The sequence below is a fragment of the Oncorhynchus keta genome, chromosome 18, assembly GCF_023373465.1.
Source record: "Oncorhynchus keta strain PuntledgeMale-10-30-2019 chromosome 18, Oket_V2, whole genome shotgun sequence".
Taxonomy (NCBI): domain Eukaryota; kingdom Metazoa; phylum Chordata; class Actinopteri; order Salmoniformes; family Salmonidae; genus Oncorhynchus; species Oncorhynchus keta.
The window spans coordinates 2,460,124-2,475,763 of record NC_068438.1 but is presented as its reverse complement, the minus strand read 5'-3'; the positions used below and the strand labels follow the sequence as shown (position 1 = coordinate 2,475,763).

Genomic DNA, 15,640 nt, shown 5'->3' with positions numbered 1-15,640 from the left:
TCCCCATCCCTCCCCTTTAATACTCTCATTACATTTATTTAATTTGGGGCGGCAGGTAGCCTAGAGGTTAAGAGGGTTGGACAAGGACCAGTAACCGAAGGGTCGTTGGTTCGAATCCCCGAGATGACTAGGTGAAGAAAAAAAAAAAAAAAAAAAAAAAAAAAAAAAAAAATCGGTATTAACATGTTGTTACATAGTAAATCAGTAATTGCACAATAATAGAGTGAGTGGAAGAATGCATGTAAGGCAGGATCAAACTCGGTCCTGGGGCCTCCCAGGGGTGCATGTTTTGGTTTTTGCCTTAGCACTACACAGCTGATTCAAATAATCAACATATCATCAAGCTTTGATTATTTGAATCAGCTGTGCTTGTGCATAAACTATAACGTGCACCCCTGGGAGGCCCCAGGACCGAGCTTGGTCCTGCCTGTTTTTTTATTTAACTAGGCAAGTCAGTTAAGAACAAATTCTTATTTTACAGTGATGGCCTACCCCGGCCAAACCCTCCCCTAACCCAGACGACATTGGGCCAATTGTGCGCTGCCCTATGGGACTCCCGATCGCGGCCGGTTGTGATAGCGCCCGGGATCGAACCAGGGTCTGTAGTGACATCTCTAGCACTGAGATGCAGTGCCTTAGACTGCTGCACCACTCGGGAGCCCTATTAGTTGACTGACAAAAATCTAGCTGCAGATTCTACCTTATTGAATGAATTACAGATCTTGAATGGATTATGGTCATTGTAGTTAATTACCTTTACTGCGCTAAACTGTGGACACCCCTTCAAATGAGGGGACTTAGTTCTGGCTAAGCCCCTTAGTTCCAGTGAAGGGAAATCTTAACACTACAGCATACAATGACATTCTAGAAGATTATTTCCTTCCAACTTTGTGGCAATAGTTTGGGGAAGTCCCTTACCTGTTTCAGCATGACAATGCCCCTGTGCACAAAGCGAGGTCTATACAGAAATGGTCTGTCGAGATTGGTGTAGAAGAACTTGACTGGCCTACAAAGAGCCCTGACCTCAACTCCATTGAACACCTTTGGGGTGAATTGGAAGGCCGAATGCGAACCAGGCACTAATCGTTTATAGTATATGTAGAATATTGGCTGTTGGAAACTACAACTCCCTACTACTTTACTGACTTTATTGTCCCTATGGGGAAATTTTGTTGCAGTGTCATGTACACATTTAAAGTGGCGTTTAAATACAAAACAAAATTGACAATACAACTTTCATAACAGTTACATACCAAAATGTTTTTTTAAATAATAATTATAATAAAGAAATATAACTTTTAAAGGGACTAGCCTCCTGGTCGATAGGAACATTAGCCCAAGCTATTTATGAGGGATATCACACCTGGCACCAATGGTTGTCTAGTTCTGTTTTTCCTGCTGAGGGGTGCCCTATACAGGGGAGTAGTTTAAAGTCCAGCTACAGGGGGTGGCTTGGGTCTAAAATTATTTTATGAGCCTTACGGAGGGCCCTGACCTTAAAGATCTCATCCAGGCCTGTCCGTTTGACTCAAAGTACTTTGCTTGCTGTGGTAATAATCCTTCATATTTATCTAGCTGACAGTGGCATTGCCAAACCAACAAACAATACAAAAAGTGAAAATACTCTCAATGAAAGATTTGTAAAACAGAGCCGGTATAGTACAGTCTACATTAAAAGATCCCAGCTTTTTGAGTCCAACAGCCACAAAACCAGCCCCCCATCTAAGGAGAAGTCCCGAATGAGTCTCTGTGCCAGAATGTAAGGCTGGATTGTGTTGAAGGCAGAAGAAAAGTCAACAAACAGAACCCAGACATGGGATTTGGCTCTAGATGTCTATAGACCATGTTAAGGAGGGTAAGAATGGCATCATCAACTCCTCTGCTAGGCTGATAGGCAAACTGAAATGGGTCGAGAAGCTTCTGGGTGATGCTGAGAATATGACTTTTCATAAGTTTCTCAAGGCATTTCATTACTAAGGATGTCAAGGCGACAAGGCGGTAGTCATTCAGCACAGAGGGATTAGGTGCTTTAGGAATGGGTATAATTGAGTTTTTCCACAATACTGGCACGTGTTGCTGGTCAAGTGATGATTGGAAAATGTCTGTAAAAACACAAGCCAGTTGTTCAGCACGGTGCTTTAACACATGTCCACTTATTTTATCTGGGCCTGGGCTTTTGTATGTGTTACATCCCCTGAACAACTTTAAAACATCATCAGACTGTTAAACAACAACTCTCTCAAACGTTTGTAATGATGCTTCCATTTGTTTTTTTCTATCTCCGACACAAAGTTGTCTGATTCAAATCGTGAGAAAACATTCAGTTGATTAGCCATGTTCTGGCCCTCATATCCCCCAAGGTCAGCACTGGTTTTTCCCCTGCCTATATGGGGGGGCACTATAGCCATGGATTTAATCCCTTGCCAGGCCACCCTTGCGTTTCCTGAGGAGGGTCCTCTCCACCCTTTGCTTGTGTGCCTCTTTGTCCGCCACTATCCGTCTTTTGATCTCACGTTGTACATCTCTTAAAGCCTGTCTATCACCCTCAGCATAAACTGCCTTCTTCCTATTAAGTAGTGATTTTAGATGTTTTGATACCCAAGGCTTATTGTTAAGGAAGATTTTGCAGGTTTTAGGAGGCACAACTGACTCAACACAGAAGTTCACATAGTCTGAAACAACATCTGTGAGTTCATCAAGATCAGAGCTGCTGTCCTCAAATACCTCTCAAATATTACAGTCCAAACACCCCTGGAGACCAAATACCTCCCACATAGTATAGTCCAAACACCCCTGGAGACCAAATACCTCCCACATAGTACAGTCAAAACACCCTGGAGACCAACTACCTCCCACATAGTACAGTCAAAACACCCCTGGAGACAAGTGATACTGTTGTCATTCCAGATCTGGACAGTTTTAACTGTGGGTTTCTCCCTCTCCAGGAGCCGACAGTAGGTTGGCCTGAGGTAGACCACATTGTGGTCTGATGTCTCCAGGGGAGGTCTGGTGGTGGCAGAGAACGCATTTGGTATTGTCCCATAGCACAAATCAAGAGTTATATTTTTCCCAGTGTGACATTTCATATACTGGTGGTATGTGCGCAGGACTTTGTGCAAGGTACAGTTGTTAAAATCCCCTAAAATAAATGTGGGTGCGTCGGGGGAGATGGATTCCAGTTTCAGTGACAGATTATAAATAATCTCTGATGCCTTTGTTATATTAGCTTTAGATTGAATGTACACAACAGTAACAAACAATTGGGGGAACTCACGGGGGCAGAGAGTAAGGTCGCAGTGACACAGACAGCAGTTCAATGACGGGGGTACAGAGTGTCTCTCTTACCAGGATCCATTTACACCACTGGTCCCTGACAAGCAGGCAGAGGCCCCCGTCGTGAAGTTTCCCTGTGACTGTCAGATCACGGTCCGCTCTGACCAGAGTGAACTCCTCTTCTCTGTACGGGACTCTGTCATCCAGCCAAGTCTCAGTAAACGCCAGCAAACAGGCCTCCCGATATTCGTGTTGGAAGTGCAAATTCGCTGACAGCTCATCCGCTTTCCCCCTCAGTGACTGGGCATTAATCAGCAAGGTGGTGGGTAAGGGAAGTTTGTTCTTCAATTTTTTTAAGTCTTTGTCTGATTCCCCCGCGTTTTGCACATTTGCATTTGGGTTTGTAAATCCAGTCGCAGACAATCAGGGATTAGATGGGCCATTGGGATATCCATAGCGTTTGTGTTTGAGTTGCATTGTGGTAAGAACCCCCTGCTGTATTGGATTCCGCTGCCAGCAGCATCGCTCAGTTTGGAATTTGTTCAGATTTCTCTCTACAGAAACTGCACATTGAGCTCACAGGAAAAAACAGAATGAAATAGAATTCAAATAATTGAACCGACGTCGGTCAATTTGTAAAAATTGGAATAGGGTGCCATTTGGGGCGTGCCCCCTCCGCCTGGTTCAGTCACCACTCACGTGTTTGTGCAGGAAGCCGCGGATGCGGGGCAGGTCCGGGTAGAAGCTGTTCCGCACCACGATCTGCAGCCAGCGGATCCGCACCTCAGCGTTCATCTCATCCAGCTGGGCCGAGTAGCAGCGTGACAACTGACCCATAACCTCTGACACACACACAAACAAGCATCCCATCACTCTCTGGGGTAGCTTGATGATACAGTAACACGATGGTCTGGTACCTACCGTGTGAGAGGGGCGAGCGGTCCAACAGTCTGTCCAGGAAGAGAACGGTCTGGAAGGTGCTCCAAGAGGAGAGGTTAAAGTTTGCAATGGCCTCAGGGTCCGGGGGTTCGCTGGCCCACAGGTCACACAGACTCTGGACGGGACCGGTCAGAACCACCCCGGCCGAGAGGTCCGGTTCGCACAGAGGGGGGCCACAAGCGTTCAGCCACCGCTCAAACTCCAACCCTGAGAGGGAGAAGAGAGAGGAACAAGTATATACATTTTCAGTTCTGTGGGTTCACACAAAAACAGAGAATAATTTGACAATGCTATCCAGCACTTGGACAAGTTTGGTGGAAGAAAATGTCCTTTTCCCATGAACTGGTAATGTGAGTGACAGACTCACCCTCTCTCTGTGCCACACAGCTCTCCTTCAGCTCCGGGAAGAAGCACAAGAAGAAATCGAGCAGGTCCTGGGCCACAACACTGCTGAACTTAAACTGCTCTATGTAGGCCTGAGAGAACATGACACACTTTCAAGTGATGTGGTGTGTCTGTGTGTGTGTGTGTGTATCTGTGTGTTCATGCGCTTACCCTCAGGAAGCTGTCGAAGCGCTTGACATTGCCGCAGAGTTGAGAAAGGTACGAGACGAAGCAAAAGCCTTTCTCATAAGTGAACAAGTTCATCAGACTACTGGGATTAATACCTAAGGGAAGACAAGAAACAGATGACCGGGAGAAAATGAAAGACAAGGAAACAGAGTTGTCCTCATTTAAAAACTAACATTTTATTTGTGAAGCACAATTACACAGACTATTTGTGTGTGCGCGTGCGTTTATCCACCAACAGTGGGGAGAACAAGTATTTGATAACCTGCGAAATCGGCAGTGTTTCCTACTTACAAAGCATGTAGAGGTCTGTAAGTTTTAGCATAGATACACTTCAACTGTGAGAGACGGAATCTAAAACAAAAATCCAGAAAATAACATTGTACGATTTTTAAGTAATTAATTAGCATTTTATTGCATGACATAAGTATTTGATACATCAGGAAAGGAGAACTTAATATTTGGTACAGAAACCTTTGTTTGCAATTACAGAGATCATACGTTTCCTGTAGTTCTTGACCAGGTTTGCACACACTGCAGCAGGGATTTTGGCCCACTCCTCCATACGGACCTTCTCCAGATCCTTCAGGTTTCGGGGCTTACGCTGGGCAATATGGACTTTCAGCTCCCTCCAAAGATTTTCTATTGGGTCCAGGTCTGGATGGTGTTCTTGGGGTTGTACTCATCCTTCTTCTTCCTCCAAACACAGTGAGTAGAGTTTAGACCAAAAAGCTCTATTTTTGTCTCATCAGACCACATGACCTTCTCCCACTCCTCCTCTGGATCATCCAGATGGTCATTGGCAAACTTCAGACGGGCCTGGACATGCACTGGCTTGAGGAGGGGGACCTTGCGTGGGCTGCAGGATTTTAATCCATGACGGCGTAGTGTGTTACTAATGGTTTTCTTTGAGACTGTGGTCCCAGCTCTCTTCAGGTCATTGACCAGGTCCTGCTGTGTAGTTCTGGGTGGATCGCTCACCTTTCTCATGATCATTGATGCCCCACGAGGTGAGATCCTGCATGGAGCCCCAGACCGAGGGTGATTGACCGTCATCTTGAAGTTCTTCCATTTTCTAATAATTGCGCCAACAGTTGCTGCCTTCTCACCAAGCTGCTTACCTATTGTCCGGTAGCCCATCCCAGCCTTGTGCAGGTCTACAATCTTATCCCTGATGTCCTTACACAGCTCTCTGGTCTTGGCCATTGTGGAGAGGTTGGAGTCTGTTTGATTGAGTGTGTGGACAGGTGTCTTTTATACAGGTAACGAGTTCAAACAGGTGCAGTTAATACAGGTAATGAGTGGAGAACAGGAGGGCTTCTTAAAGAAAAACTAACAGGTCTTTGAGAGCCGGAATTCTTACTGGTTGGTAGGTGATCAAATACTTATGTCATGCAATAAAATGCAAATGAATTACTTAATAATTATACGATGTGTTTTTCTGGATTTGTGTTTTAGATTCCGTCTCTCACAGTTGAAGTGTACCTATGATAAAAAATTACAGACCTCTACATGCTTTGTAAGTAGGAAAACCTGCAAAATCGGCAGTGTATGAAATACTTGTTCTCCCCACTGTATCACCCCTACCTGGCTCAAATTTGACCTGCAGCTTGCTGACAGGGTTGTTGTCTCCTAGGAGACGCATCTGTCTATGCAGGGCGTCTAGACGGAACACCGTTTCCAGACAGGTGAAGGCCTCACCTTGGGAAACACAGGGATGAGGGATTAGCTGTTGGCATGTTTGTTTGTGTGTGTGTCTGTCGGTAGTGATACACCTCTGTACTTAGGTGTGTATGCTGTATATACACACCATATGCACCATGTGGGGCGGCAGGTAGCCTAGTGGTTAGAACATTGGGCCAGTAACTGAAAGGTTGCTGGATCGAATCCCCGAGATGACATGGGAAACATCTGTCGTTCTGCGCCTGAACAAGGCAGTTAACCCACTGTTTCCCGGTAGGTCATCATTTTAAATAAGAATGTGTTCTTAACTTAAATAAAAAGGTAAACTTTTTTAAAATGTATATATGCTTTTGTGCCTAGGTGTGTGTGTGAGCGTGCGTGAGCGTGCGTATGTATACACACCGTAGGCCTCGGTAGTGATGCGTCTCTGTGCGTAGGTGGCCAGTCCCTCGCTCAGCCACATCTCTTCCCAGGTGGCGTTGGTGACCGCGTTGCCGAACCAGCCATGGGCAATCTCGTGGATGACGTCGATCAGCAGGAACTCCCGGCTCTCCAGGATGGAGGAGATGATGAAGGTGAGGCAGGGGTTCTCCATGGCCACGATGGGGAACGACGGAGGCAGGAACACTATGTCGTACCTGTGTGTGACCAGGGTGGCGGAATGATACGAGGGTTGTCGTGTGGTTAATTCAGGACTGCTTCCAATATTACACACTATTCCTTATGTAGTGCAATACTATTGATGTCAAACGAAGTGCACTATATAAGGAATAGGGTGAAAGTAGTGCACCAGATAGGGAACACGGTGCCATTTGGGACACAGGCCGATAAGTGCATTGAAATTCAATTCATGAATTATACAACTCTCATTAGGACATAACATAACTTTTTTCAATGTATGAGTAGACAGGAAGTGTACCTCCTCAATTGACTGAGTGGGAAAGTTTTCTGGTTTGTTCTCTTTTATAGCATGTTTTGTATGGTTTCAGCTCCATCTTCCATCTCCCTAGCATGACTTAAAAGCCCTGTAAAGTTAACAATTCATGTAAAATTGTAGATATGGAGAATTTGTATCTGTAACTGCGAACACTGTACAATTTAAATCTGAAGACTGTCTAGCCATGTGAATTTGGCACTTACTCTAAGTGTATTTTGGGGATTGTGTGTGTTCTGTCTGTACTCTATATTATTAATTGGTATGGCTAGCTAAACCAAATCGACCAAAATACTACAGAGGCCATGGACAAACATAGACACTGCAACTTACCCAGACCTAAGGGATAGAGTAGCTGAAGTGTGTGTTACGCATAAGTATGTCACAAAAAACTCGACCTGTACCCTTCATGCATTGTTCTATATTTGATGTTGAGATTCTTTGTGCGAGGCAAAAATAAATGTATTGCTCTAACCTTCCCCACACATAGGGTCCGAAGAGGTCCTCGGCCACATTCAGCCAACGCTCCACGCTACCCCCTAGCTTGCTCACAGCACAGGTCAGTACACACGGCTCTGCCCACACCCGGCTCCTGCCAGAGGAAGATAGCAGGGATGTATTCATTAGTGCAAACCATAGCAAAAACATTTACAACAAAAATGTTTCTTATAAGTAGGTCCCTCCCAGTTTCGAGTCGTTTGCTTCCATTTGGTTCCTAGTGAGGTGAAACATTTCCCCTATAGATAAGATAATAAACATGCTATGTGGGTGATTCCACACCAGCCCACTCTGGAAATGTGATGTACTTGTAGGTTCATAGTTTTAAACAATATGTCTAAAAATGAACAAGATCAAGACGGGTAATTGAGATATTCCTTTTTTTTTTTTTTAAGTTGAATACATTTGTGACATTTCAGGATCGAGACATTCTCCATATTTTAGAGCACACTATAAGCAGCATAATGACTCCAAGATGTTGTCTGTATCATGTACGGTTCACACATCATAGGGTCTTACAGTATAATGACTCCAAGATGTTGTCTGTATCATGTACGGTTCACACATCATAGGGTCTTACAGTATAATGACTAGATGTTGTCTGTATCATGTACGGTTCACACATCATAGGGTCTTACAGTATAATGACTACAAGATGTTGTCTGTATCATGTACGGTTCCCACATCATAGGGTCTTACAGTATAATGACTCCAAGATGTCTGTATCATGTACGGTTCACACATCATAGGGTCTTACAGTATAATGACACCAAGATGTTGTCTGTATCATGTACGGTTCACACATCATAGGGTCTTACAGTATAATGACTCCAAGATGTTGTCTGTATCATGTACGGTTCCCACATCATAGGGTCTTACAGTATAATGACTCCAAGATGTCTGTATCATGTACGGTTCACACATCATAGGGTCTTACAGTATAATGACACCAAGATGTTGTCTGTATCATGTACGGTTCACAGATCATAGAGTCTTACAGTATAATGACTAAATGTTGTCTGTATCATGTACGGTTCACACATCATAGGGTCTTACAGTATAATGACTACAAGATGTTGTCTGTATCATGTACGGTTCACACATCATAGGGTCTTACAGTATAATGACTAGATGTTGTCTGTATCATGTACGGTTCACACATCATAGGGTCTTACAGTATAATGACTAGATGTTGTCTGTATCATGTACGGTTCACACATCATAGGGTCTTACAGTATAATGACTAAATGTTGTCTGTATCATGTACGGTTCACACATCATAGGGTCTTACAGTATAATGACTAGATGTTGTCTGTATCATGTACGGTTCACACATCATAGGGTCTTACAGTATAATGACTAAATGTTGTCTGTATCATGTACGGTTCACACATCATAGGGTCTTACAGTATAATGACTACAAGATGTTGTCTGTATCATGTACGGTTCACACATCATAGGGTCTTACAGTATAATGACTAGATGTTGTCTGTATCATGTACGGTTCACAGATCATAGGGTCTTACAGTATAATGACTACAAGATGTTGTCTGTATCATGTACGGTTCACACATCATAGGGTCTTACAGTATAATGACTACAAGATGTTGTCTGTATCATGTACGGTTCACACATCATAGGGTCTTACAGTATAATGACTCCAAGATGTTGTCTGTATCATGTACGGTTCACACATCATAGGGTCTTACAGTATAATGACTCCAAGATGTCTGTATCATGTACGGTTCACACATCATAGGGTCTTACAGTATAATGACACCAAGATGTTGTCTGTATCATGTACGGTTCACAGATCATAGAGTCTTACAGTATAATGACTAAATGTTGTCTGTATCATGTACGGTTCACACATCATAGGGTCTTACAGTATAATGACTACAAGATGTTGTCTGTATCATGTACGGTTCACACATCATAGGGTCTTACAGTATAATGACTAGATGTTGTCTGTATCATGTACGGTTCACACATCATAGGGTCTTACAGTATAATGACTAGATGTTGTCTGTATCATGTACGGTTCACACATCATAGGGTCTTACAGTATAATGACTAAATGTTGTCTGTATCATGTACGGTTCACACATCATAGGGTCTTACAGTATAATGACTAGATGTTGTCTGTATCATGTACGGTTCACACATCATAGGGTCTTACAGTATAATGACTAAATGTTGTCTGTATCATGTACGGTTCACACATCATAGGGTCTTACAGTATAATGACTACAAGATGTTGTCTGTATCATGTACGGTTCACACATCATAGGGTCTTACAGTATAATGACTACAAGATGTTGTCTGTATCATGTACGGCTCATACATCATAGGGTCTTACAGTATAATGACTAAATGTTGTCTGTATCATGTACGGTTCACACATCATAGGGTCTTACAGTATAATGACTACAAGATGTTGTCTGTATCAAGTACGGTTCACACATCATAGGGTCTTACAGTATAATGACTACAAGATGTTGTCTGTATCATGTACGGTTCACACATCATAGGGTCTTACAGTATAATGACGACAAGATGTTGTCTGTATCATGTACGGTTCACACATCATAGGGTCTTACAGTATAATGACTACAAGATGTTGTCTGTATCATGTACGGTTCACACATCATAGGGTCTTACAGTATAATGACTACAAGATGTTGTCTGTATCATGTACGGTTCACACATCATAGGGTCTTACAGTATAATGACTACAAGATGTTGTCTGTATCATGTACGGTTCACACATCATAGGGTCTTACAGTATAATGACTAAGATGTTGTCTGTATCATGTACGGTTCACACATCATAGGGTCTTACAGTATAATGACTACAAGATGTTGTCTGTATCATGTACGGTTCACACATCATAGGGTCTTACAGTATAATGACTACAAGATGTTGTCTGTATCATGTACGGTTCACACATCATAGGGTCTTACAGTATAATGACTACAAGATGTTGTCTGTATCATGTACGGTTCACACATCATAGGGTCTTACAGTATAATGACTCCAAGATGTTGTCTGTATCATGTACGGTTCACACATCATAGGGTCTTACAGGATAATGACTCCAAGATGTTGTCTGTATCATGTACGGTTCACAGATCATAGGGTCTTACAGTATAATGACTAAATGTTGTCTGTATCATGTACGGTTCACACATCATAGGGTCTTACAGTATAATGACTACAAGATGTTGTCTGTATCATGTACGGTTCACACATCATAGGGTCTTACAGTATAATGACTCCAAGATGTTGTCTGTATCATGTATAGTTCACAGATCATAGGGTCTTACAGGATAATGACTCCAAGATGTTGTCTGTATCATGTACGGTTCACACATCATAGGGTCTTACAGGATAATGACTAGATGTTGTCTGTATCATGTACGGTTCACACATCATAGGGTCTTACAGTATAATGACTAAATGTTGTCTGTATCATGTACGGTTCACACATCATAGGGTCTTACAGTATAATGACTACAAGATGTTGTCTGTATCATGTAAGGTTCACACATCATAGGGTCTTACAGGATAATGACTACAAGATGTTGTCTGTATCATGTAAGGTTCACACATCATAGGGTCTTACAGGATAATGACTACTAGATGTTGTCTGTATCATGCAAGGTTCACACATCATAGGGTCTTACAGTATAATGACTACAAGATGTTGTCTGTATCATGTACGGTTCACACATCATAGGGTCTTACAGTATAATGACTACAAGATGTTGTCTGTATCATGTAAGGTTCACACATCATAGGGTCTTACAGTATAATGACTAAATGTTGTCTGTATCATGTACGGTTCACACATCATAGGGTCTTACAGTATAATGACTAAATGTTGTCTGTATCATGTACGGTTCACACATCATAGGGTCTTACAGTATAATGACTACAAGATGTTGTCTGTATCATGTACGGTTCACACATCATAGGGTCTTACAGTATAATGACTACAAGATGTTGTCTGTATCATGTACGGTTCACACATCATAGGGTCTTACAGTATAATGACTACAAGATGTTGTCTGTATCATGTAAGGTTCACACATCATAGGGTCTTACAGTATAATGACTACAAGATGTTGTCTGTATCATGTACGGTTCACACATCATAGGGTCTTACAGTATAATGACTACAAGATGTTGTCTGTATCATGTACGATTCACACATCATAGGGTCTTACAGTATAATGACGACAAGATGTTGTCTGTATCATGTACGGTTCACACATCATAGGGTCTTACAGTATAATGACTACAAGATGTTGTCTGTATCATGTACGGTTCACACATCATAGGGTCTTACAGTATAATGACTACAAGATGTTGTCTGTATCATGTACGGTTCACACATCATAGGGTCTTACAGTATAATGACTACAAGATGTTGTCTGTATCATGTACGGTTCACACATCATAGGGTCTTACAGTATAATGACTACAAGATGTTGTCTGTATCGTGTACGGTTCACACATCATAGGGTCTTACAGGATAATGACTCCAAGATGTTGTCTGTATCATGTACGGTTCACACATCATAGGGTCTTACAGGATAATGACTACAAGATGTTGTCTGTATCATGTACGGTTCACACATCATAGGGTCTTACAGGATAATGACTAGATGTTGTCTGTATCATGTACGGTTCACAGATCATAGAGTCTTACAGTATAATGACTAAATGTTGTCTGTATCGTGTACGGTTCACACATCATAGGGTCTTACAGGATAATGACTCCAAGATGTTGTCTGTATCATGTACGGTTCACACATCATAGGGTCTTACAGGATAATGACTACAAGATGTTGTCTGTATCATGTACGGTTCACACATCATAGGGTCTTACAGGATAATGACTAGATGTTGTCTGTATCATGTACGGTTCACAGGTCATAGGGTCTTACAGTATAATGACTACAAGATGTTGTCTGTATCATGTACGGTTCACACATCATAGGGTCTTACAGGATAATGACTAGATGTTGTCTGTATCAAGTACGATTCCCACATCATAGGGTCTTACAGTATAATGACTCCAAGATGTCTGTATCAAGTACGGTTCCCACATCATAGGGTCTTACAGGATAATGACTAGATGTTGTCTGTATCATGTACGGTTCACACATCATAGGGTCTTACAGGATAATGACTAGATGTTGTCTGTATCATGTACGGTTCACACATCATAGGGTCTTACAGTATAATGACTCCAAGATGTCTGTATCAAGTACGGTTCCCACATCATAGGGTCTTACAGGATAATGACTACAAGATGTTGTCTGTATCATGTACGGTTCACACATCATAGGGTCTTACAGGATAATGACTAGATGTTGTCTGTATCATGTACGGTTCACACATCATAGGGTCTTACAGGATAATGACTAGATGTTGTCTGTATCATGTACGGTTCACACATCATAGGGTCTTACAGGATAATGACTAGATGTTGTCTGTATCAAGTACGATTCCCACATCATAGGGTCTTACAGTATAATGACTCCAAGATGTCTGTATCAAGTACGGTTCCCACATCATAGGGTCTTATAGTATAATGACTACAAGATGTTGTCTGTATCATGCAAGGTTCACACATCATAGGGTCTTACAGGATAATGACTACAAGATGTTGTCTGTATCATGTAAGGTTCACACATCATAGGGTCTTACAGGATAATGACTCCAAGATGTTGTCTGTATCATGTACGGTTCACACATCATAGGGTCTTACAGGATAATGACTAGATGTTGTCTGTATCATGTACGGTTCACACATCATAGGGTCTTACAGGATAATGACTAGATGTTGTCTGTATCAAGTACGATTCCCACATCATAGGGTCTTACAGTATAATGACTACAAGATGTTGTCTGTATCATGTACGATTCACACATCATAGGGTCTTACAGTATAATGACTACAAGATGTTGTCTGTATCATGTATAGTTCACAGATCAGAGACTTACAGTAGAATGACTAGATGTTGTCTGTATCATGTACGGTTCACACATCATAGGGTCTTACAGTATAATGACTAGATGTTGTCTGTACGGTTCACACATCATAGGGTCTTACAGGAGGGCATGTATAGGTCTAAAATGCCACTTACATCATGATTTTTGAAAAATAGTTTGTGATACAGATGTAAAAAGCACATTGAACATCCTTCCTCCCAATTAAGTTTTTGTGTGAGAATTGCCAGAACAATCTGACACACCAAAAATATTTACTGTCCACGCTGGCGTGGAATCGGCCCCTTGCATGTGAAAATATCATGTGATGCTGCTGATTTGGTCACTATTGCAAATATGTGACGGTCTGGACATTGACACATGATAATATGCAGAAGCATAGCACCGGTATAGGGGCATCAAACTCAAGTCCTAGAGTGCCACAGTGTCAGCTGGATGTTGTTCTTTCCTTCATATTGGTGTCCGATTTACACCTAGGAAACAGTGGTGTGTGGACTTCCTTGCTAATCAATTACTTCATTTATCAATTAAAAGGTAAGGGAGGAATGACAACCAACAGTAACTGCAGGCCTCAAGGTCTGGAGTTTGACACATTCATGACAAAAGGTTACATCACAATAATATCTCTAATACAGTATCTTTCTCCTGAAGTCGACACTCCTCATTCACTACTTCTCACAAATCTTAAAGCATTGGATTGGTTGGAGGCATTGGCTAGTTGGAGTGTCCACGATATATGCCAGTCATTTCCTTTCAAATCAGTGAAGGGATGGGAAATACTGCTTAATATTCATGTACTGGACCTCGGTCAGGTCACTCCCACTGACCTGGGGCCGATGTCGACGTGCTGCAGGTCTCCTGCCACCAGTGCCACCAGGTAGGCTGGGACGGGGTACTCCATGGAGAACTGGAACACCCTGTCCTGCTTGGAGTAGGCACTACGGGAGGCACTCATCAACACTGTCACACCTTCCGGCACCTGTACACACACAAACAGGCTCACAGACATGTACGTACACACACAGACATGAACGTACACACGCTCGCACAGAAACATATTATGAAGCTCATTTTGACAAAGGGAGATTACGTTAAAGCAGGAGTTTCAGGAAAATGGGTGCTAACGAGACAACAGAAGGGAAAGTGAGATGTCGATTGTGGAAAGCAGGGTGAGATGAAAGAAACAGTGGTGTAATTCTATAAAAGCCATTTTATTTAGACAAAACAGATTAAAATGGAGAGAAACCAAGACAGAGGGTGGGAGCAAATAAACCAGATTAAGATTACAACAAAGTGAGATTAACGGGGTGAAAGGGAGATTATAACAAGAGATTAGCATTGGGAATTATATTAAAATGCCAAGTGAGATTTACAGTATGATTTCTTTATTTATTCAACTTTGACTTATTTCGGGAAACCCATTGAGACCAGTGTCTCAATTCTCCTGAGGACAACAATACAACAAATACAAAATTATCAGCAAAAATGTAATAAACTACAAATGACAGAATTAACGCTACAGTTTGAAACACCACAAAAACAATTATTTACATTTAATCAAAAAACAGTGGGGTGAATGAGAATGAAAAACGTAGAGAAAGACAGGTAGACAGAGACAGATCAACAGAGCAATGCAAAGCTGATATCACCGAGCCAGGGTTTTCTTACCAGTGATGTTGTGGTAAAAGAAAAAAGGTGATTGACCACCCCAGTGGCCCACC

The 15,640-nt window shown here is 42.1% G+C and overlaps 1 protein-coding gene across 2 annotated transcripts in view; it reads right to left on the bottom strand.

Moving 5' to 3' along the window:
• The window catches only part of rnpepl1 (arginyl aminopeptidase like 1), a 40,424-nt gene that overhangs the window by 7,506 nt on the left and 17,278 nt on the right, over positions 1 to 15,640 (bottom strand). Inside the window, exons 3-11 of one of the 2 annotated variants that reach the window (XR_004828333.2) lie at positions 14,747 to 14,898; positions 7,875 to 7,991; positions 6,868 to 7,103; positions 6,370 to 6,483; positions 4,768 to 4,880; positions 4,580 to 4,688; positions 4,195 to 4,419; positions 3,973 to 4,115; positions 3,346 to 3,836 (exon numbers count right to left, since the gene is read on the bottom strand). Coding sequence is in view for 1 of the 2 variants with exons in the window: in XM_035791450.2 (XP_035647343.1) it covers positions 3,973 to 4,115; positions 4,195 to 4,419; positions 4,580 to 4,688; positions 4,768 to 4,880; positions 6,370 to 6,483; positions 6,868 to 7,103; positions 7,875 to 7,991; positions 14,747 to 14,898 (1,209 nt within the window). In the remaining variant the exon portion in view is untranslated. The remainder of the gene's footprint in view (positions 1 to 3,345; positions 3,837 to 3,972; positions 4,116 to 4,194; positions 4,420 to 4,579; positions 4,689 to 4,767; positions 4,881 to 6,369; positions 6,484 to 6,867; positions 7,104 to 7,874; positions 7,992 to 14,746; positions 14,899 to 15,640) is intronic. The other variant, XM_035791450.2, reaches the window with a different exon arrangement.